Source organism: Boleophthalmus pectinirostris, unplaced genomic scaffold, assembly GCF_026225935.1.
Source record: "Boleophthalmus pectinirostris isolate CB_2022bp ecotype Guang Dong unplaced genomic scaffold, ASM2622593v1 HiC_scaffold_1, whole genome shotgun sequence".
NCBI lineage: Eukaryota > Metazoa > Chordata > Actinopteri > Gobiiformes > Gobiidae > Boleophthalmus > Boleophthalmus pectinirostris.
Genome location: NW_026570970.1, coordinates 18,665,563 through 18,688,428, shown reverse-complemented (window position 1 = coordinate 18,688,428; position 22,866 = coordinate 18,665,563). Strand labels below are relative to the sequence as shown.

General features: G+C 39.0%; 3 protein-coding genes and 1 pseudogene across 6 annotated transcripts; 2 read left to right on the top strand and 2 right to left on the bottom strand.

Annotated features, from left to right (window-relative positions):
* Nucleotides 1-564: 564 nt before the first annotated feature.
* On the top strand, nt 565-4,588 carry LOC110173130 (gastrin-releasing peptide receptor-like; annotated as a pseudogene).
* A 657-nt stretch (nt 4,589-5,245) lies between these two features.
* Nucleotides 5,246-8,215, bottom strand: asb11 (ankyrin repeat and SOCS box containing 11). 2 transcript variants are annotated; one of them, XM_020939112.2, is made up of 7 exons: nt 7,721-8,215; nt 7,327-7,406; nt 7,118-7,225; nt 6,890-7,037; nt 6,640-6,774; nt 6,081-6,269; nt 5,246-5,998 (listed from the first exon to the last, which is right to left on the bottom strand). In XM_020939112.2, the coding sequence occupies exons 1-7, from the start codon at nt 7,806-7,808 to the stop codon at nt 5,874-5,876; spliced, it is 873 nt and encodes a 290-aa protein (XP_020794771.1). In that variant the 5' UTR covers nt 7,809-8,215; the 3' UTR covers nt 5,246-5,873. The 2 variants fall into 2 exon arrangements, with proteins under 2 accessions (XP_020794771.1, XP_055016626.1); XM_055160651.1 differs by lacking the exon at nt 7,721-8,215 and having other exon boundaries at nt 7,327-7,709.
* Nucleotides 8,216-8,346: 131 nt separating this feature from the next.
* Nucleotides 8,347-11,332, bottom strand: piga (phosphatidylinositol glycan anchor biosynthesis, class A). 2 transcript variants are annotated; one of them, XM_020939087.2, is made up of 7 exons: nt 11,224-11,332; nt 10,575-11,046; nt 10,240-10,510; nt 10,024-10,156; nt 9,803-9,935; nt 9,292-9,498; nt 8,347-9,095 (listed from the first exon to the last, which is right to left on the bottom strand). In XM_020939087.2, the coding sequence occupies exons 2-7, from the start codon at nt 11,010-11,012 to the stop codon at nt 8,829-8,831; spliced, it is 1,449 nt and encodes a 482-aa protein (XP_020794746.1). In that variant the 5' UTR covers nt 11,013-11,046; nt 11,224-11,332; the 3' UTR covers nt 8,347-8,828. The 2 variants fall into 2 exon arrangements, with proteins under 2 accessions (XP_020794746.1, XP_055016303.1); XM_055160328.1 differs by having other exon boundaries at nt 11,143-11,298.
* Nucleotides 11,333-12,509: 1,177 nt separating this feature from the next.
* On the top strand, nt 12,510-22,848 carry LOC110173110 (amyloid-beta A4 protein-like). 2 transcript variants are annotated; one of them, XM_020939085.2, is made up of 18 exons: nt 12,510-12,702; nt 14,778-14,945; nt 15,273-15,402; nt 15,555-15,667; nt 15,953-16,143; nt 16,214-16,440; nt 16,571-16,738; nt 17,663-17,796; nt 17,886-17,960; nt 18,048-18,206; nt 18,718-18,846; nt 18,930-19,029; nt 19,387-19,454; nt 19,996-20,134; nt 20,492-20,545; nt 20,633-20,718; nt 20,788-20,934; nt 21,295-22,848. In XM_020939085.2, the coding sequence occupies exons 1-18, from the start codon at nt 12,643-12,645 to the stop codon at nt 21,394-21,396; spliced, it is 2,250 nt and encodes a 749-aa protein (XP_020794744.1). In that variant the 5' UTR covers nt 12,510-12,642; the 3' UTR covers nt 21,397-22,848. The 2 variants fall into 2 exon arrangements, with proteins under 2 accessions (XP_020794744.1, XP_020794745.1); XM_020939086.2 differs by lacking the exon at nt 16,571-16,738.
* The last annotated feature ends 18 nt before the right edge of the window (nt 22,849-22,866 follow it).

Sequence of the window (22,866 nt, the reverse complement as noted above, 5' to 3'; positions counted from 1 at the left end):
ACGGACATCTTACAACACGTTATGTCGTAGTTCTACTACACACCATTTACATTTATATTATGTTGAGGCCAAGTGGTTTAATCCAATCATGGTCAAAGGGCCTTGGCTTTAAAGCAGTCATTGCAGGTGCTGTTTTGGTTGAGATATCAAGATTTTTTTGTATGTCAAACTATAATTAGGCTCCACAAAGTTTTGAGATGCTTGTTCTGAGTATTTAAGCAAAACATGTTAACGATTGGCAGTATGAATGTCTTGAACTGTGATTTATCTAAAATTTTACACAATTTGTGACACAATTTGTGATAAATAAAATTGAAACTCAGACGTGTTTATAGCTTCATTAAAGTTAAAATTTTAAAGTTAAAATTATATTAATAATGTTGCAGAAATAATGTGTCAAACTAAAATGCCAACAATTCAAAGTGTCCACAATCCTGTAAAGAGTGGACTCATATGAGCTAAAATTCTTATAGAGATCTGAAATCTTAAACGACTCACAGTGTATGTGATTTATAGGGAATAAAAGCTCTAGGCCTTCTGCACAAGCTGAACTGCAACAGAACGATGACAATCAGCTTGATGCCAGATGCGCATGCGACGCACGCTGCGCACGAGGGCACTATAAAGTCGGGCGCATCGGCATCGGAGCCCGCTCCGTGCGCTCCACGCGTCATGTCTCTAGACGCGTCCGCAGCTCTGAACGCAGAAGACCAGCGGTTTCTTTTTGTGAACGTGACCCTGGAGTCCATCGCGACGCAAAACGGGTACAACATCTGGCTCCCGGGTATCGGCATCGCGGCCGTGTACGGGCTCATTATAACTGTGGGTCTGGTTGGAAACGTAACTTTGATGAAAACATGTCTGATGGTGAAGTCCATGCGCACGGTGCCAAACCTGTTCTTGTCCAGTCTCGCGCTGGGGGACCTGCTGCTCCTGGTCACATGTGCCCCAGTAGACGCCAGTCGGTACCTTGTGGATGAATGGATGTTCGGGCGTGGGGTGTAAACTCATCCCATTTATCCAGCTCACCTCAGTGGGGGTTTCTGTGTTCACCCTCACCGCGCTCTCAGCAGATCGGTAAGAAGCAACTCAAGAAACTTCGCGAGAACAATGTGGACTAATAATGTTTTATTTAATTGCTTGAATTTTAAAAAATAGCCTGTATTCAAGTATGTGCAAGTTGGCTCCTCGATATCTAAGATGAAAGAGCACATAGCACACAGGCCTATATTATGCATTTCATGCATTTCTGACTTGAATGAATAAGCTATTAATTGTCGTATGTGGGTGGCTCTTAGTCTGTGCAATTTGTTTAATCAGCTGTTATGAAATATTAAAATGAGTATTTAAATAGAAACCAAGTTCAAAATGAAATTCTTTGGAAAGCGATCAAGATCCAGATGTGCCCAAACAACTGAGACGAGGCACAGCCAAAAGCAAATCTACTAAATATTTACCAGTGCGATGAGAGCAGAACCTTCATTTTGTTCAGGAGGTATAATATGGATGTGAATGAGTGATGGGGGATATGTACTGTTGGAAATGCTGTTTAAAAATGAATGCAATCTTGTATTGTGCATTATTCATTAAGTGAAAAGAGCCCACACTTGTCACACTTTTAGATAGAAATTGTGCTTTAACTGTTTCAAAAAGCCTCTCTTACTATTCTGCCAAAAGATTTCTTTTGGGAAACCAATCTAAATATGCACGATCTTAAAGGGCCCATGGATTTACAAAGTGTTTTGATTCATTCAACTGTGTTTGAAATGCTTTGGATTAAAGGTTTCATTATATTTAATATAATTAACTTGATGGGAACAAAGCTGCCAATATCACATAATATTTGCATATTTATGTCTGTACTAAAGCACTCAAGTAATTGTGAGTGACTGAATGACGGATGTCAAAGGTCTAACTGACAATACGTAATTCACCAATTGTTGCATCTTTGCTCTGGCTGTAATAGATTTTAAGATTTTATTGTTTGTTTTTAAAGGACCTCATTCAAATGTACAATCTCTTGCTACAATGAGACTTAAAACTGGGGGGCTTACAGCCTGGAACGCTCAGCGAGAAAAGTTAAGCAATGCATCTTCAAGTCTCATCTTAAGAGCCACTTTTATCCTGTGGCTTTTAACACTGCATACACTGTGTGGTCCTGTGTCTTTTATAATTGTATGTATTCATATTATTACTTTTTAAATGGTTTTATGTATTGTTCTTAGCATCTATTTAATGCTTATGGTTTTATTATTTGTATGAGCACCGGTAAAGCATTTATTTATTTGTTTATTTTAAATGCCTTTTCTATGCAGCACTTGTGCTATATGTGCTATGTAAATAAAGTGAATTGAATTGCATTATCATTCAAAACATCATCCTCCACCTCATGTTTGTGTCTTTTCAGGTACAAAGCCATAGTGAAACCCTTGGACCTCCAGACCTCCACTGTCAGCATCTATGTGAAAGCTGCTGCCATCTGGCTCCTGTCTGCAAGCCTGGCCGTCCCAGAGGCAGTGTTCTCTGACCTGCACACGTACACCACCAGTCACACCAATGAGACCTTTGTGACGTGTGGACCATACCCTCAGGCTGGAGACTTGCACCCGAAAATCCACTCCACAGCCTCATTCATAATCTTCTATGTGGGGCCGCTGCTCATCATATCAGTGTATTATGTCTTCATCGCACGCAGTCTAATCAGGAGCTCAAAGGACCTGCCAGAAGGAGGACACCAGCATCTCAAGAAACAGGTTTTAGCCTCACAACAAAAACCAAATAGACAGTTCTAACTGATAACGTTTAATATGGAAACCTCAAATGGTGACTCCAGTTTTTCCCATGGCATGTGTCTGTTAATTGACATGACCAGTAAAAATCTGTAAATCTAGTAAAACTATTATAATATTCAAATAACCTAGCAATTGGATCTGATGTTTGTGGCTGAAATTTTGTGAAAGAAATGTGATCTTCAAAATCACCTGGTCACATAGTGGACACAGTTACACAGTTTGTTACATGTTTATTTAAGCACTAAATGGAGAAGAAAAATTGCACTGCCACAAGAGCTGTGGTTTCTATTTTTTTCTAATATCATGCAATTTGAAGCCTAAATTGTGTGATACAACAAATACAAGGTTTTACTTTGAATTTAGAAAAAAGTAACTGTATTCTGAATACCACCTGTCAAGGTAGTGTGAAGATTGGCTCCAAAAGACCCAGAGTCAACGCAGTATTAAACGGGTTTTTAATAAATCCAAAAGGCTTGCAAAAAAACACAGAAACATCCATAGAACAGAAAGACAATCTGACAAATGGGGGAAGACAAGACACAGACTAAAAAGGGGAGCTAATGGGACACAGGTGCAGCACATTAGGGCGGGGCAGTAATCAAAGGCGGGAACACAAGAGGGAGGAAGTAAATCTGCAACAGAAAACAGGATAAGTAATAACAAAATAAAAGGGAACAAACAGGACATGACAACCACCAAATGAAAAAGTACCGGAATACAGTTACTCAAAATTTGTTTCTCAATAAGTATTCTAGGTGCTTGTATTCAGTTATTTCCCAACACTAGCGGTGGCAAAGATGGTGGTCCAGATCTCACCTGCTCTAGCATATTCAACCATGACTGTTTTCTTGTGACCCTGTCTTTACTCTGTCTGTTCCCAGATGAAGTCGAGGAAGCGCTTGGCCAAGACGGTGCTGGTGTTCGTGGGCCTGTTTGCTGTGTGCTGGCTGCCTAGTCATGTGATCTACCTGTACCGCTCCTACCACTACAGCCAGGTGGACACGTCACTGGGCCATTTCATCGGCAGTGTCTCTGCTCGGATCTTGGCCTTCACCAACTCCTGTGTGAACCCGTTTGCCTTGTACCTGATGAGCAAGAGCTTCAGCAAACACTTCAACAGGCAGCTCCTGTGCTGTCGCCCTGAGCAGCATTTGCGCAGCCAGGGCAGCAGGAGCACAAACGTCACTTCTGTCTGACTCTAATGAGAAATATTTAAGATCAAACAGATAAATAAGCTTTGTCTTAAAAATGTCTAAGGATCAACTTTTTTACCTCAAGGATATCCTGATAATTCAAATAAACATGAACAACAGCATTATGTAATCCTAAATGAAGGGTCAATCATAGAGTGTATGAAGAACTGGACCAAGGAAAAGTGAAGTCACCCATAGAGTTCGACTCCAGTCAAATGAAGCAAATAGGAGCAAATTTGGAGCTGAGTTCCATTTTCCGTATTGAAATTTATTAACGGATAAAATAGTGAAATAAAAACACCAGGCTTATGTAGAGCGGTTTTCTATGAACATTTTAAAATGACGAAAATAATATAATAGTTACAGAGAGAGGGCTGACGATTTTTCAGTGTAATGTGAAATGGAGCCAGAGTCGATGGAGCCGGAAGTGCCCCATGCTCATTTCCTATTTGTAACGTGGCAGCTGTAGTGGATTAGCTATGTTCATTTATATATACAGTCTATGGTAAAAATCCCATTATCTTATAAAGTTCTTGTATATTAGTGTGTTTGCCAGTTTGTTGCTTTTCTCCACTTGTTGAATAGCATAAACTTTAAGCTTAATAATGTGTATCAGTCAGATTTCAGATTGTGTAAGCCATCTTGATGTAAAATGCTTAATGTAAAATTGTTCTTTAGTTATCTTGTTCTAGTGAGTGGTTTGTGCAAAATGTTCTTAAATTAATATTTTTTCAAATGGAGATAAACATTCAAATACTTTTTTGACCTTTTCCCATTCAACACAGCTGACTAACTCTCAAAGCTGCATACAAGTCTATGAAGCTACAGTCACCTTTACACATAGAGGTGAAGGAGACATTTATGGCACATTTCACCATTTTACTCTGAGTGTCTTTCACATTGTTTAGCAGCTTAAACTTGTATTAGTGCGTTTATAACATGACTACAGCTTGAGGTAAGAATAGATCAAGTTAGATTTGTTTAAATGTCGATCTAACTCTCTCCCCCGGTGACCTTTCATGCTGCCATTTAAATAAATATCCCTCGAGTAAAGAAACAGATAAAGAGCTACGCATCAATTCATTTCATTTTTCTATTAAACTTGTTAAGCCATGCAAAGTTCACCCATCCATCTGTATTCACTACAAAATAAAACACAACTCAGTGTATTGATCCAGACTAATTTACTGTTAAATCACGTTAAAAACCTGTTCATGTTCCGATGCGGCTGATAAGGGCCCTTGTATTTTTTCTCAATGAATTAATTTCTGTCACTAAAAGTAATTTGAGTTTAGTGAGATCTGCTTCAGCAGTCCATCCCTAGGGACACCTGCTGTAACTATTCTTATATCTATCCCCAAAAAATGTAGACAGAATTTGAAATCTGACATTCCTTTGTGCAGAGCTTCTTTCTACTTAAAGTTAGAGTACAGAGTACAGTTAAAGACAGCAGAGACCAAAACTCTTGAGTTGGACAAAGGGTTCAGAAATAGATTCAATTTGAATTGAAAGTCTTCTTAGTCAGGCATTTTAGGAAAAATAGACCAAAACATTAAAGGTTTTAAAAGATAATTTTGTCTCTTTTTGGTATCAGATAACATAGATATACAAACAAGAGATTCAACTAAATAATAATAACAACTACAACAGCACAAAATATCAAATATAGAACAAGAAAACACCAGAACTGTATACAAATGTATTTGTTCAGAGCTGCTTTGGCTTAGCCTTGAGCTCCCACCTCGGTTTATGCAACCACTGTTTTGTTGTACTGGCTAATGTAGCTGGTTGTAGATGAATAAAGTGAAGAAAGAATGTCTTTGGTGGATATTTGTTATGGAAAATAAAAGCTTACCAAGGTCTAGAATAATACATTTATTCAGAGGTGTCAGTGATAAAGCAGGAAAGCCTTGACACTGTGAGGGAGAAACAGGCTGGACGCCGCGTGTAGTCGACTTCTCCCCAGACTGCGGCGCACTGATAAACGGCAGAACTGAGACAGGGAGCAGGGACCTACACCGCAAACAACAAACAGATATAACCTTTGCCTTTCACACAAGAGGGAAAAATGTGAGCTTTAATGCTTTATCAATACCTTTTGTGAGCAGTTTACTTCTCACTGAACTGTTAGGCTTTGCAATGTCAAGAGGAGTCTTTCCCTCTGTATTCCTCCAGCTCCCATCAGCCCCATAGTCCAGAAGCAGGTCAACTATGTCCACCTCTCCTCCTCGCACTGCAGCGTGTAAAGGACTATCCTGCCCACAGCCGAGTCGCACATCAGCCCCTAAACAAAGGCAAATGAACTATCAGCTGTAACCTTGATGCAGTGAGATAAATAAAAGCACCAATAGATTTGTTTTAGGAAAGGATTTAGAACATTTTAGTTTAGGCCAAAGATTATAAACTCTGCTACAAGGAGTCCGGAAAAGAAAAAAGAATCACTAATGTTGGCAAACTGACAGGAATATTTTTAGTAATGATTACAGTATTACAGAGAACCTATATTGTAACAAAGAACCAATCAAACATTTAAGGACATGGAGGATTTTTGTAATATAAAGAGCAATTACTAAAAGATTCATTTGGTCTAACCAAACTGTCATTAGTCTGCTTATTGGCTTGTCACAGAGTTTTGTAATCCCTGTAAAACTCACCTAAGACCAGCAGAGTCCTGACACACGCTGTGGCGCGGGTCAGACAGGCAGAATACAGAGGAGTCCCCAACACTGGCAGCTCCAAGTCAATATGAGCACCGTAAGAAAGCAGCAGCTCCAGACACTCCTTATGACCTGAGATAAAAACAAAGTGAAACAAAACAACTACTATTGTTTACATTACACAAAAGACCTCAAGAACAAATGCAATCTACCATGTGATTAACTGAAAAATATAAGCAGTTCTAACCTTGCTTAGCAGCTTCATGTAAAGGTGATGCCAGCTGATATGGGTGAATGGAGGCTGTAGACTTTAGGATTAATCTGGCACACGCTGCATTACCGCTGCTGCAGGCGTTGAAGAGAGGTGTGACACCATCTGTTGAAATAACATTTGCCTGGGAATCAAAAATGTATGTTTAAATACTATTTAAATACATTTATCTTGTTTTTATTTATGAAAAACTTGATTTTATACATTTGCTCCTTTGTCCAGTAGAAACTTGGCACAAGCATAATGCCCACCCAGGCATGCCTCATGAAGAGGAGAGACTCTGTCCATTGTGAGAGTATCTACATGGAAACCCTGCAGAGAGTGACAATGAGAACAATGGTGCTAAAGCCCTGTCTTGTCTCTCAATGATTTAAATATTCATTCATATGAAAGAAACAAAACATTGACTTAACCTGAGCAATGAGGTCCCTTAGCTGAAGCAGTCTGCCCTGACATGCAGCCTCATGCAAGGGAGTTCTGTCTGCCCATGAGTCTGCAGAGTAGGGAAAACTTATTATTTTATTTTTTGAATCGCCATTAGCAACAGCAAAACTGTTCCTGTCCTTCCTGGGGTCCACAAGTGTTATTAACATTTAATAAAAAAATATTAGAAAATGATAAATACTCTTTAATGAATATTGTGCTAACCAACAAAAGCAGTTATTTACACTGAACTCCAAAGAAAACACTGAAGGCAACAATGGACTAGCCAGCTGTATACAGAGAAAACTATTCCTTTGCAGCATTTGTTCATATTGCAAAGTCACCATACATCTTTTAAACAAACCAACAACATAAAAAACATACCAGCCATCAGTGCATTACATGTCATCCCTCTGTAGATGTGCGGAGGCCAGGGCAGGGAGAACAAGGACTTCTCTGTCTGAATGGCCATGATGAAGATACTGCAAACTCCTCCACAACTCTGCTGGACTTTAGGAGGGAACTCAGAGCCACAGTAGGTTTCCTCTTGGTTTTATCTGACTACCACCTCCCCCACACAGACACCACCCGCCTACTCAGCCAAGAAAATGAATGTAGATAATGTGCATAACAATAGTGTCAAAGATTAATTTACAGCACTTCACATTTGGATGAAAGCAAGTGAATAAAATTCCTATGTTGTTTAACTTTCTCAGATAGTTAGAATTACTCTTTTTCAAATAGTTTGTCTACTGATAATATTCAGATATCTCAAGAGAATGTGAAACAAACAAGTATTTGTTTATTATTATTTATTCTAGGAACAACTGTTGAATTCAAATGGTTAGACCTTGAGAATTCAAACAGAAAATCCCTGCCTGTTTTACAACCACTACCTGTTTTGACTGTCATCTGCATTCCTGAGAGCCGCCCCAACCAGTCCCACTGTTTTTACTCAGCAGGAAATACTTTTAGGCCAAACCAACAAGTTCAGGTGTATCATTAAAATATGGCTGATAATAAAAAGTATTTATTTACCACAATGTAGTAAAAGCAACCACAGAGACATGTTGAATAAATGAGGAAGAACAGTTACATAAAATTGTTTTTAGCTCAAAAATAAATAATCTTGTGTTAATTCCAGTACAGTGCAACAAACTGTGCTTTATTACCCAGTGACCAACAAAAACAATCAGTAGTTTGCATTAAAATAAGCCTAAAACTTGTCAAATGTAATAAAAAAATGGCACCAACGCCTGAACAGGATGTTTAAGACAAAGCAAACTGGTATAAGGTTAATAAAACTTATCTTGTCCTTAAGCAATGTCATGGGAGTATGTATAAAAAGTGCTATTTAATATAGGCCTATTCACAAGAGTACCACAATTTCCCTGAGCATCTCATACACTTGTACAGTAGTAGCTCTTAGCCCTGGTTTGATCATCAGTAATATAAACAATATTATGTATTTAAAGACTCACCATGCACTCTGCTACAAATTGTGCTCTCTACTTAATTCCCGTTTACTATCCATCTCATCTTTTTGTTCCCCTTTCCATAACCCATGAGGACCAGTGGCATCTACGGCAACATCCATAACTTGATCTGGCACCAGCCACTGAAGGAGGAGCAGAAACAGAAAGTCTAATACAGCAACAAATGCAAAGATGGTCCCTGCCACAGGGCCACAGTGAGTCCTCAGCCGGTGTATCCGTCTGTCCAGGGGCAGGACCTCCTCTTCTGCAACTCTGTCATAAACCTGAAAAAAAAATATTTTTTTTTTCTTCATTAAGTAATACAAGGGACAGATAGTTTAGTTTACCCACCACAGACTACATCCCACTTCAGCAAATGCATACATAAAGGATATATTTTGTTATTTCCTTGTCACTGTATGGTCATGTTGTAATTAAAGGGTCAGTTCATTAGATACAGTATTTACTAATAAATCCCACCTTTTCAGTCCTCTCTGCAACATTCCTCCATGTGTACAGGTTACGGACCCGTGCATGAATAGAAGCAGGTGAAGGCACAGCTCCAGCGCGATGTTGTGCAATGACTGACTCCAGACCAGCACATAGTGACCGCACAGTGGGCTCACACAAAGTAATAAGGTCCTCAGGCAACACCTCAGGAATACCTCCAACACGAGTGCTCACGACCTTGGAATATATGTAAAAAGTACATGATAAAAGTGTCACAATGAGTGTAGTACAACATGCAAAGACCGTATCTTTAAGTAACAAGTGACAAATCAAACAAGATTTGAAACAAAATAAACTATATTTCATTATTTGAATATTATCTCTTTTAAAATTACATTGGCTACTGTTACTATGTGTTTAGGAATTTTCAATTTAATATAAAAGAGTTCAGACCATATACAGTTGAAGTGACCTGGGGCTGCATGTGACTACTACTTATTGTCTTAATTAGTTTTATCTGTGTACATGACCAATAAGCCACCTGCAGTCCACAGCTGGCTCCTTCCACAATGGCCATACAGAAAGCTTCAGTTAGAGATGTGTTCAGGAAGATATGACCTTGCACCAGAACCCCCCGCACATCCTTATGCTCAAGAGCTCCCAGCAGACGCACTCTGCAGATCACAGTAAAGTTAAACACAGTTAAACACCCAATGTAATGATACCTTTGAATATTATTATGTGTATAATTGCACAATGCACCTGTCATGTAGTTGGTATTTCTCTCTTACTTCTTCTAAAACAATCCGTTTTGGTCCTTCGCCTCCAATTAAGAAGTGTAAATCTGGATATTTAAGGCAAAGCTCTGGGATTATTCCACCAAGAAGATCAATACCTATGAGGATATTAAAAAATAAATTAAGTCAAAACTGAATATTTAAAGGTGCCTTATTTTTGGCAGTTACTGTAATTTCTCACCTTTGCGATAAACAAGCCGACTTATTACAACAATTGTAATCTTATCATGTTGGCGCTGTGAAGGGTCAGGGGTAAAGTCTGTAGGATCCACAGCATTAGGAATGACAGAGACTATTTCTGGGTTGAGAGCCGCTCGCAAGACTGTGTTCTCTTTACTGGTATATGAGACACACACTATATGGTTGGTATCACAGAGTGAAATAGTCAGAAGTTTGTTGGTCAGCACAGAACTGACATCGGCAAAACCAAAGAGTGAGTGGTCAGTGAACACCTGTAATTACACTGGAATTAGTTATGGAGCACAACTACAAATATTATATTGACGGTATACATACAGTATTGAGACCCAGGGTTTTGGCATGGAAAAGTGCATCGTGAGCCATAGCAGAGAAGGAACTGTGTGAGTGTACGATGGTGATCCGCTCCCTAACAAACACACAGCGTAGCAGGGGCAGGCTGTGAAAGCACGTGGTTGCTGTGGACTGGTTGTACATGACCTGTAATGGGAGGTAGTACACCTTCAGACCATTTGTCAGGTGCCTGATGCCTTTCCTCCTGCCATAGGCATGGGTGGCAATTACCACCTTGTGTCCCATTGCAATTAGACACTGGGACAGCTGGTAAATGTGACTTTCCACTCCTCCCATATTTGGATAGAAAAAGTCTGACACCATACAGATATTGTGCTTCTTTCTGAAGACCTCTGCATTGGGGCCGCCGGACCTCTGAGAGGACAGGACTTTTGAACCTGCCCCTCTCCTGCGCGGGCCCATGTTGTCCTCTGCCTATGACTATACTCTAGAGCAGCTGGCCGAAGAGGGGTCAGAAAGAGAAGAAGAATACTTATTATTAGGCATTTATTATACGTTCATAATTATTGCCATTTAATGATCAATTAATAACCTGATTTGGTTTCCAGACAGAGATAGATTATATATCGCCACCAAAAATAACAAATAGGCTTTTGTTAGTGAGAATACTTACCACGAACATAGTCAAAAGGTCTTTAAAATGTGCTCTTTTAATCTGAGCTCTATTCCGGCGCATAATGAAAGAAAAATGATCAGCTGTTCAACACTTCCTGGTATTTTTCTTCTTTGTGATACTTCCCTATGAATGGAGTTGGCAATGACGCCACCTATAGGAATGAACAGTGAACGGCAACTTTGAATGCGTTTTAATTGTACATTAAGCTATCTCTTGGCTGCTATAATATTTTTTTTATAATACAATAAATTTTCTATGAAAATTAAATAACTATATACAAAAAAAAATAATATTTTAAACAAAAGAATTTTAAATAGCTGACATAACCTGTTACTAACTTTTACCAAATAATTCTAATCTGTCGTTTCACTCAGTGATCTGTAGTTGTGGCTTCAATAGGCAATACAATGAACTTTTGTGACCATTTTAAGATGCACCCATATATGGTATATAATACTGAAGAACAAGAATGTAAGTACAGCACACCCTGGGCTATGCCGAACGACTGTAGAACAGAGTCTAACCCATAGACTGTGGTCTAACCACAGTCATAATCCACATAGGCCAAATTATATGTCATATGAGCAGTGCATCTGTTTTGGAGGAGGCCATTTCTTTGGGAGCTGGAAGCCACACTGTTTTGTGGAGCTGCTCCCAGAGAGCGATCTAGACTATTTATATTTAAAACCTTTCTCCTGAATGTGACTGCTCATGATGTGTAAGCTCTCCTGAGAAGGATAGCATAGAAACTGCCTATTGTTCTTATTAATTCACACATGCTGTAAGGTGACATTTGGGCTTTCACTAACTATGGGACCTCTATTATGTGTTACTTAACATGTGTAAATGTGCTTAGTTGGTGCATCTTCTGAATGTTCTATGCATCCGAGCAGGACTTCATTCCTTCTGTCTACATCTTGGAATAGACTATATCTGTACATTTTTATCTGTAGGTCTACATGAATCAGATGTGAAATCTGGCAAAAACATGTCCCTCACCATTTGCAGGTGGTCAGGTTTCTTTCATTCTTGGCATCTACATTCATTAAGGAAGGCCAATTTATTTAATGTGACCCTAGGTGCAGAGGTGCTAGCTATGCAAATAGCCTATAAAGCTCACATCACAATAACATATTTATTTCAATAGCCCAAACCCTCAGAAAAGTGAGGCTGCAAATGCCATACAAAAATGTCTCCCAGATAGCAGACTCTCTGCACTCTCCGCCCCCTTTCGATCCAACTCATCCTCAGCCTCACTCCGTCATCATCAGTCAGGAGCTAACGGGGAGGGATCAGTGAGGACCGAGAGGAGGATTTCTCCCAGTGTCGACACTTTACCTTTGTAATTAGCATTTTTATTATAGCACACACATATAAACATATTGAGAAGATAGTTGTGGATACCGGGAGAGCGGAATGGAGGAGTACACGGCGTTCCTGGTGTTACTGCTGGCGACCTTGACGCTTTCAACTGAGGTGAGCCCAACAGAGAAATCTCAGCCGAAAAAAAAAATATTCCAAGCCTCGTTTTGTCTTGTGTGTGTTGATTTGATGACAGACATTGATTAGAGACATTCACTACACCAAATTATCTACCAGATAAAGTAATGTTAGCTAGATAAAAACATATTGCTAGCTACTGTTAGTTATAACAAATCTGCTATTACAAACACCATATTTTGAGGAGGCGAGGCATTTGTATTATACTGTAACAGTATATGTCGCTGCCTCATTTTTAATAGTACGTCTGTTCTACAAATATAACAGTAGGATACATTTTGGGCCATCACTTTTTATTTGCAGAATATGGGCATTATTAAAACCGTGGCGTCAGCAAAGCTCCCCGGGCCTACCGTTAGATGTCAGCGATTGACACTTTACCATTTCACACTTGTTTTTTTTTCTAATGTATATGGGCCTGTTTGGCGTACTTAGATTGTATATTATAAATACAGTGATGCGCTTTTCTCAGAATTAAATGTCGTGTTTTGTGTGCTACAGTGGCTAACACGATGATGGCTAAATCCTTAGCCATGTTAGCTCTGGACAGACATTGGCATGGCAACGGGTCAGCCCGCTGTGGGCGAGAACAGCGTCAAATTATGGCCCATTTTGACTCAACATATTGCCCTTAACCAGACAAATGCACGTTTATATGCATGAATCCGTAGAGGTGTTAAGCAGGTTTTATTACAATGTTTATCATGAGCTGCAGCCTCAGTGGGTCCAGTGCATTGACTGTAGTCCAGCGCAGCAGCTGTAGGGCGGTGATAGGAAAGCTGCTGAGGAGAATGGAAAACGGTGCAGACAAATCAGGCAAGATGGCGCTTGTGGTCTGTTGCAACGCAGGATTAAATTGAGTGAGAAAAAACAAAGCACAATCTGTTGAGTACTACAAAGGAAGACTAAAGTTATCTAAAATCTGCGCTTGTATGAGGGCAGTGTCAATCCCGCGGTCATCTCATCTCAGCGCACACACGGGTCAGCGACCACTAGTGTTTCCCGCGTTCAAGATTAAATCGACAATGCCCAAGTAAAGTCATGACAGAAGCAAAACGAATCTGTAGGATAGACTATGATCTGGGTCTGTCACACATTTCTAAATATGTCATAGAAATGTTAGAGAGAAAACAGGGCATCGCCACATGCCTTTATAACAAGAATACGCCTGTTTCTTGACATTAGTCTTTTTGAAACATGGTTACTGTGTCTCGTCCAGCTGAGTCCAGTGATATTACATGTGGTGGTTTCAGAAGGACACAAACATATAATAAAAAAATACATATGGAGACTGAATCAAAAACAGACTGTCACATCTAGTCTTAAAACGCTATCAGATGTTGACATAGTTATATATTGCTTTTAATTGGTCACTACTACTACAACTACTACACTACACTACGTGACTGTATTATGTTGAGTAAGGGTGCATATATTGATATATATTGTGATACAAAATTTAGAGGAAGAAAAAAAAAAGCAATACATTAGACATATTCACTGTTTTGATGATTAAAATGGTGTATTTCACTGTAATGAATTATATATTATGTCTTATGTATCGTGGTAGGCTATGTACTGCATCAGCAGCCTCTTGATGATACCCAGACCTCAATTATTATCATAGTATCCAAATGAATTAGTATTTAGATTATTGTACTGTATCCTAGCTCAGTGTTTCCCTACCAGAGGTACTGGGAACCCTGGGGTTACACGAGCACTTGGCAGGGTTATTGGAAAGATTTCAGATTTTAAAAAACAGATGGAATTGAATAATATTTGAATCTAAATGTTCTTTCACAGTATAATTTATTTTACATGCTTAATAATGTTTCTGTATGATAATTTTGACATAAATATTATTACAACAACAACATACAATTATTTTTATTAGCTATAATAGAAGAATAGAATAAAAACAAAATATACAAGACTGTGAGACATCGCTTTGGGGGTATGCAAGACTAAAAAGATTGGGAACCGTTGTCTTAGCTCAAGGTTCTTGGCTTGAATTGATTTGACTGTGCTTCTCTTTGTTGCCGTGTGTCCAGGTCCCTGTTGATGACTCAGTGGGTTTGCTCACTGAGCCTCAGGTGGCCATGTTTTGTGGGAAACTCAACATGCACATCAACGTCCAGAGTGGCAAATGGGAGTCCGACCCCTCAGGCACTAAGAGCTGCATTGGTACAAAGGAGGGCATCCTGCAGTACTGCCAAGAGGTACCAAAAGTGATAGAGAAAAGTGTAGCAAAATGGACTTGGGAACTGAAAGGGAGGGTATCTAGAATTTGTGTATGTATTTATTTTCTCTGTGTCACCAGATACAGGATAAGCATGTTCATTATTTCTTATGCTTTTATTTGCTGGTTCAGTTCTCTAGCCTATTATGAGTATGAGCCTCATATGCAAGAGTGCAGGCCACATATCCTCCCTTTAACATATAGAAAAGATTTAAAGGAGACACATGAGCTTTAACCATGTTGTTGTGATTTCCCTAATCATCAATCAATTATTTAAAGCACTGTTTAACAAAGATTTTTTTTTCAGGTATACCCAGAGCTGCAAATCACAAATGTGGTGGAGGCCAACCAGCCTATCAGCATTCAGAACTGGTGCAAGAAAGGGCGCAAACAGTGCCGCAGCCACAGCCATATTGTGGTGCCATACCGCTGCCTGGGTAAGCTTTTTTAAATGGTTAGATTGACACGCAGTTTAAACTTGATGTAATGTGCTTTGAATGGCTTCTGAAGGGGGAAAAGTTAAAATAAATGTATTTAATTGTATATACCATTTATTGAAAGGCCTTCATGAAACGTATTTATGTTTCAGTTGGTGAGTTTGTGAGTGATGCCCTGCTTGTTCCTGACAAGTGCAAGTTCCTTCATCAGGAGCGTATGGATCAGTGTGAGAGCCACCTGCACTGGCACACTGTTGCCAAAGAGGTGAGGAAGGGGGCTCTGCATTTAAGTGACTGATGATTTGCTTCAGTTATTAATGAGTTTTTGTTCTAGCTCAGGACTATATTGCCTGGAACAATTTTTGGGGGCTGCATATGTGTACCTTTTTTGCATTATTTTTTTGTAGTCATACATTAACATTTGAGCTGTTGGGGGTCATAATAAAATCTTACAAATTATTAATATGTACGTCACACATTTACTGTACATTTGTTAAAGAGTCACTTTGATTTGTGCTAAGTAACACTGATGTATGTGTTTTGAATCTAGTCTTGTGGAGACCGTTCCATGTACCTCAATGACTTTGGGATGCTGTTGCCTTGTGGCATTGACCGTTTCCGTGGAGTGGAGTTTGTGTGTTGCCCGGCAGAGGCGGAGCCACAGACTGACAACACTGAAACTGAAGGGGAAGAGTCAGATGTGTGGTGGGGAGGACCTGAGACTGAGTACTCTGATAACGGGTAAGTGATGGTGCCATTGATTTGGGTGTATAACTTAAGGACACGCGATTCATGTGAAGTTTGTTTGCAGTGAGACTCGTCCTGCTGATGCTGAGCCTGCTGCAGCTGAGGATGATGAAGATGAGGATGAAGAGGCATATGACAGAGATGCTAATGGAGATATTATCGATGAAGAGGAAAACATGGAGGATGAGGAGGATGTCACTGACGATCGTTACAGCGATGGGCACAATATAAATATTGCCATGACAACCACAACCACCACCACCACTGAATCAGTCGAGGAAGTTGTTAGAGGTAAGACTGGAGACTCTTGCTAACTTCCTTTGCTTGTCTTTGTATCTTAGTAATCTAATGATGAATACAAGCAGACTTTTATTTATTTTAATGTTACACATGTTGCTGTGTGTGTGTGTACACATCACAGCTGTTTGTTGGGCACGAGCTGACTCAGGCCCGTGTGACGACATGCTGGACCGCTGGTACTTCGACCCTAAGAAGGGGCAGTGTGCTCCTTTCTTGTTTGGGGGCTGTGGGGGCAACAGGAATAACTTTGGCTCTGAGGAGTACTGCCTTGCTGTCTGCAGCAGTTCGTGTAAGTGGAGAACCTGGAGTCGTCATATCCAGTATCAATAACAGCATTATCCTCAGGCTGTCCAAACTATCCCACTTTCACTCTGCTGTCTCTGCTTCTAACTCCTAACCCTCAAAGAGTCTCTCTGGCAATGGTATATTATCCACAATTCTTTATTTAAGTAAAGTGGCCGTTTTGATTTTTAAACAGGCTTTTGATGGCCTTGTCATCTGTATTTTAAGTAAGTATAGAGCAGTGGGTGTATGCTGGTGGCAGTGAAAACAAGGATTGATCAACAATATGTCAGCTTGAAAATAAGTAATTAAAGATTGCTTAAACATGCACAAATCACTCAAAATACAACTTATAGGTCTGCTTTAAGGGCTCCTGTTAAAACCATTTTGATATTATTGTTCAAAATGCTAACCATTCATTACTTCACTGTCTCATTAAAGTCAGTAAAGGAAAAAGTCATCACAGACTCAACCGTATGTTTCTGCATGAATTACATTGTCTGCATGGCTTGTATATTGCAGCGCCTCTGATCTGTCAGCAACCTTGTCTCACCTGACCTAGAGCTCGTGTGTGCGTTTGTATAAAGATAGTATGGCCTTGTTAAAGGCCAGTAGCTTCATTTTGCTTGTGCTTGCACACAGTTGGGCCACACCTTCCTGGTGCTGCACCTGCCCAGATCTTGACTCTGCACATTTTATCTTATCTCCAGGCACCCACAATAAACAAAGATGGACATGTGGACATCTCTGGGAACTAATGACATCTTGTCTTTTTCTAGTGTTTTGTTACTAAATATTTGTTGTGTTTTATGTTTAAGAACTAAAATTGTTTATCTTTTTAACAGAACATGTTTTGTCTCTGTGTACTTTCTAAATGTTTCTTATTTCAGTCTTTTATTTTATCCTGTCATATGTTTATTTCAATTTCTAGTGCCAACGATGGCTCCTAGCCCCCCAGATGCCGTTGATCGGTATCTTGAAGCTCCCGGGGAGGACAATGAACATGCTGATTTCCAGAAGGCCAAGGAAAGTCTAGAAGCCAAACACCGGGACAAAATGTCCCAGGTATCTACATTGGTGCAAAGAATAAATTGAAATGATAGAATTACAGTAATCCTCTGTAATGGCGTTTTGAATACTCTTCTCTTGATCAGGTGATGAGGGAATGGGAAGAAGCTGAGAGACAGGCTAAGAACCTTCCTCGTGCTGACAAAAAGGCTGTCATACAGGTATTACACAAGTCTATCTTTATCACATCTTTATCTATCATTATTATATTATTATTATCACATACTCAACACTTTGTGTTTTTGCAGCACTTCCAGGAGAAAGTGGAGGCTCTGGAACAGGAGGCAGCTGGAGAGCGACAGCAGCTGGTGGAGACACACATGGCTCGAGTGGAGGCTCTGCTCAACAGCCGCCGACGTCTCGCTCTTGAAAATTACCTCAGCGCTCTGCAGGCCTCCCCTCCACGGGTACACACATACTTACATACATATTTATACATATACTAGTATTATACGTACATTTAAGGTATTGATAGTAAAGTCATATGACTTTGTTCCGCTGGACGGCACGGTTACCATGGTGACCCACATTGAGAAAATATAGCCACATATGCTTTTATATCAGGCATGTCCAGACTATGGCCTGGGGGCCAAATGTGGCCCTCAGACCAATTTTTCTTGGCTCTCAAACCAACTTCCAGTTAAATTGTCCCATATTACCTTAAGCAGCACAGTCTCAATCAACCTTGTTTGTAATATTGAGGATCTAAGCAAGAATAAAGGTCTGGTGGCTCAGTCTAACCTGCACATATTTGAATTATTCACTGTTATCACCGACAGATTATATCCTCCGATGGGCTCTCCATTTTGTCTTAAGGGAGCTTTGCCCTCTAAGGAATGTTGCATAATGCCCTCTAAAAAGTAAGATAGACAGTAAGACAAAGATAATGTTACAGTGTGACAATGCTCTCTCCCACAGCCACGGCAGGTGTTGAGTTTGTTAAAGAAGTACATCCGTGCTGAGCAGAAAGACAGGCAACACACGCTGAAACATTATGAACATGTCTGCACTGTTGATCCGAAAAAAGCTGCTCAGATTCGACCCCAGGTAAAAAAAATAAATAACCCAAATATAGCTCTAGAATAAAGGGTTTGTGAGTAACTTTATAATGTTGCTTTTATACCTCTTAGGTTCTCACCCACCTTCATGTGATTGACGAAAGAATGAATCAGTCTTTGGGCTTGCTCTACAAAGTACCTAATGTTGCAAATGAGATCCATAACCAAGTTTGTAAGTTTTATATATTTATTTTTTATATGATACAGTTATATTTAAAATGTTTGAAAGTAATAAAGTAACAACATGACGTGCATACATATATCTGCACACTCAAGACACCACACATACTGGTAACGTAAGGCAACTTTATTTGTATAACAAGTAATTCAAAGTCCTTTACAGACATTAAAATCACAATACAAACATATAATCATAAAATTAAACTTAAGCGAGACAAGTGAAGAATAAAAAACTTTCAGTCACATATTCCTTGCTTTTCAACCCTGATAACACTTTCTTCTCAACTTTGTTTGTTATTGTTAACACTTGTCACACTCTGTCCTACTCACTCCTGTTTGTCTTTTTCAGCTGTTTTAGTGCATCGAATTCAGGTGGAGCTTTCTCAGCAAGTCTCCTCCCTGCAAAGTGATGTGCGGGTGAGTCAGTCACACCCACTCACTGCATGCACACAGCCTGTCCTGTATTAACTGTAATCAACTCGTGTGTGGTCTCCGTATTTTTATGGTGTTGAGCCAGCCATAACAAGCATCATTTCAATTTTACAATCTTTAAATTATATTAAGTATGAAGATTTATAACATCCTTAAAGTCACTGTTGCACTTTGCATTGCATTATTCATTCACTACAAAATCAGTGATGGTAGACTACTTATGTAGCCACAGCTGCTCTGAAGGAAACACATAGATACTTACAATAAAAAATAAACATTATTTACCTTGATAATTGTATTTATAATGGACAGACACCAACTTATAACTAGCATATAAAAACATCTTTAAAACTGAAAGGTGAATGACCAGAGATAGACCCATGTAACTGTGAGACTCACCCACACTAACTTAGCTCTCAAATCCAAATTTAGACAAAAAAGCATAATATCGTTTTGGTTATTTGTTATTTTGCACGGCTTGTACCTCTCCCCATGCCCAGTTGGTGAAAAATGTATTGTTTTCCAGGTGGATGGCAGGATCAGTTATGGGAATGACGCTCTTATGCCAGATCAGGCTTACAGCTCTGCTCCTATGGATCCAGGCCTGGATGGACTCGGCTTTATTCATCCTGAAAGTTTCAATCAGCCCAACACAGAAAACCACGGTAACACCTTGTTTTTCTGATGTTGTTGGAAAAAATAAACAAAAACAAAATGTGAATTGGTGGTTTTCAGATTCTAGATGTGATGATGTCGTCCTCCCAGGTGGGGGGGCATGAGCCAGTTTTTCCTTTTAATTACATTGTAATTTGCTATGAAATATTGGAAAGGTACATTCCCAAATATGGAACCTGATCATTTCTATTATTGACCAGACCCAAGACCATGATATATTACAACAGAAATCTGCAGTTGAGCAATATTAATATTAGCTGTCCCCCATCTGCATTAAATAACATTGGCCTATAGAATGCTGTGCTGTCATCTGAAACCCGGTAATACACGTTGTGTTTTCTCTGTAGTGGAGCCCGTTGATGCCCGTCCTGTTCCAGACAGAGGGTTACCCACACGACCAGGTGAGCCTGTGCCAACATTTGTTATTATCTATCTTCCTTTGGTGAATTGTAGACCTTCTAAACATTAGCGTCTTCTTTTGGCTTTAGTATCTGCTCTGAAGCCAGAAGAAATGCCTGAAGTGCGACTTGACACTGAAGAAAGAAGTGCTGGTTACGAGGTTCATCAAAAACTGGTAAAATAATAATAATCCTTTATTGTTTTAATTGTAGGTAAGCTTTAACCATTATTTATTTTTAAACAGGTATTTTTTGCAGAGGATGTGGGATCCAACAAGGGAGCCATCATTGGTTTGATGGTTGGAGGAGTTGTTATAGCAACCATTATAGTTATCACTTTGGTGATGCTGCGAAAGAAACAATATACTTCTATCCACCACGGTGTAATTGAGGTAATGCATTTAGTCTCAACCATAGTATAGTTTACATGGAGCTAATGTTACCACAACATTTTTGCATATGCGACTTGTGTGCGCCTAATTCAGTGTGTGCGAATCAGGGAATCTCCCATGGAGTGGGAGTTTGTAGTCAAATTCTAGAACATGAACACAACTTGTATTTTTATTGTCTATGAATATTATGCAACTAAAAAAAAGGCAAAAAAGCAAACCACTAACTATCTCCAGCTACTATCAGTCGAATTATTATTACAGACAAATCAAATGACAGATGATAAAGAAATATTTTTGTAATAATAGTCCCGTAGATTAGATCTAAGCCATTTCAATAATTTTAGGTGTATTTTTTTTCAGGTGGATGCAGCAGTTACTCCAGAGGAACGTCACCTTGCCAAGATGCAACAAAATGGATATGAAAATCCCACCTACAAATTTTTTGAGCAAATGCACAGCTAAAAAAAACAGTTTATTTCATTACAAACTCGCCAAACTTAAGGGTCTGTTCCACTCTTTCCCTTACCCCAACAGATTCATTGGTTGCTTGGATAATGTTAAAAACTACATTGTAATGTATCTTCAGGTTGAACCTGTGTTTTGGGCTGTAGGAATCAGACATGGAACAAAGCCCTTTGATCCCTGAAGCTTGTAAATACAAATCAGCATGCATTACTGGATAGCAGTTAATGAGACTCATTTGACCTGCGCCCCTCAGCTAATCAAAATAGAAATTTCATATTGTACTGAAATAAAATACACAATACATATATTTAAATATACCATATTTAAATTATTTATTCATACTAAGCTCACTGCAGGGACCAAAATCATATATCTAGCCTTGCAGGTGAGTTTCGTGCTCCCTCCTTCTGACACCTGCTTATTGCTTGCTGAAAGCATTGCTGTTGGGTATTGGATGGAGGTGCTCTGCAAGCACCTTTTATGGGATTAATTCTTAAGAATTTTTATTTTTTTTTTCCAAAAACTAAAAACAAAACACAAAAATATATGTGAACAAAGTATGTAAAGGATTGAAATACTGTTTGTTTTTTAATGATCTTATTGTTAATATATTAAGACAGAGATTAGCTGTAAGTATATGTAATGCATGGAAAAATCAATGACAGATAAAGTATACTTTATGCCGTGGACCTCAGGAGTCCTTTTACTAGATACTATACTATAGCAGGATTGTACATTTTCTGTGTCTTCTTTGTGATATGTGATATGAAGAAGAAAAGAGTATTTAGAATCCGTTGTCACAGATTTGCTTTAAATGATTCTTGGCTCTATTTCCATACTTCACTATGTTTTAGCTGCATGGGCAGATGCTCTTTGTGTAATATATGACGTGTAATCGTAACCGATGAAAATGATTGTGTTACTCTTGCATTCTATGCACTCTGTTATTTTGGATTATTTATCGCCTTTGCGCTTTCCTTTATGCCATTTTCCTCAGATGTGATCAGTTGGGAGATGAGTAAAAAAGCTTTGTGAACATTATGAAGAATATATATCATTCCACTTTAGTTATTGTTATTAACTGATTGTAAATATTTGGATGAACTATTACATTACTGTTTTTGTCATTTTGTTCATGTATGCTTGTCATGCTGTCTTAAGCTGTCAGCAATATTGTACAGTACATCACTCTTAGTTTTATGCTGGTTTTCTTATCATACACATTTCTGTATTAATTGTAGACCATTTTTCTAAACATGAATGTTACATGCATATTGCATTGAAGAAATACAACACATATCACCTCTACACACCTTATCTACACGTGTAAAGGCACTAAAGTTTATTATGAATTGAATGTTGAGATTTGTACAAATGCTGTCATCTGTACCCTGAAAGCTTGTTCTCCAAACCATTTGCTCCATGTAATAAAAGACTTTCTACACTCAATACTCCATGAATATAATT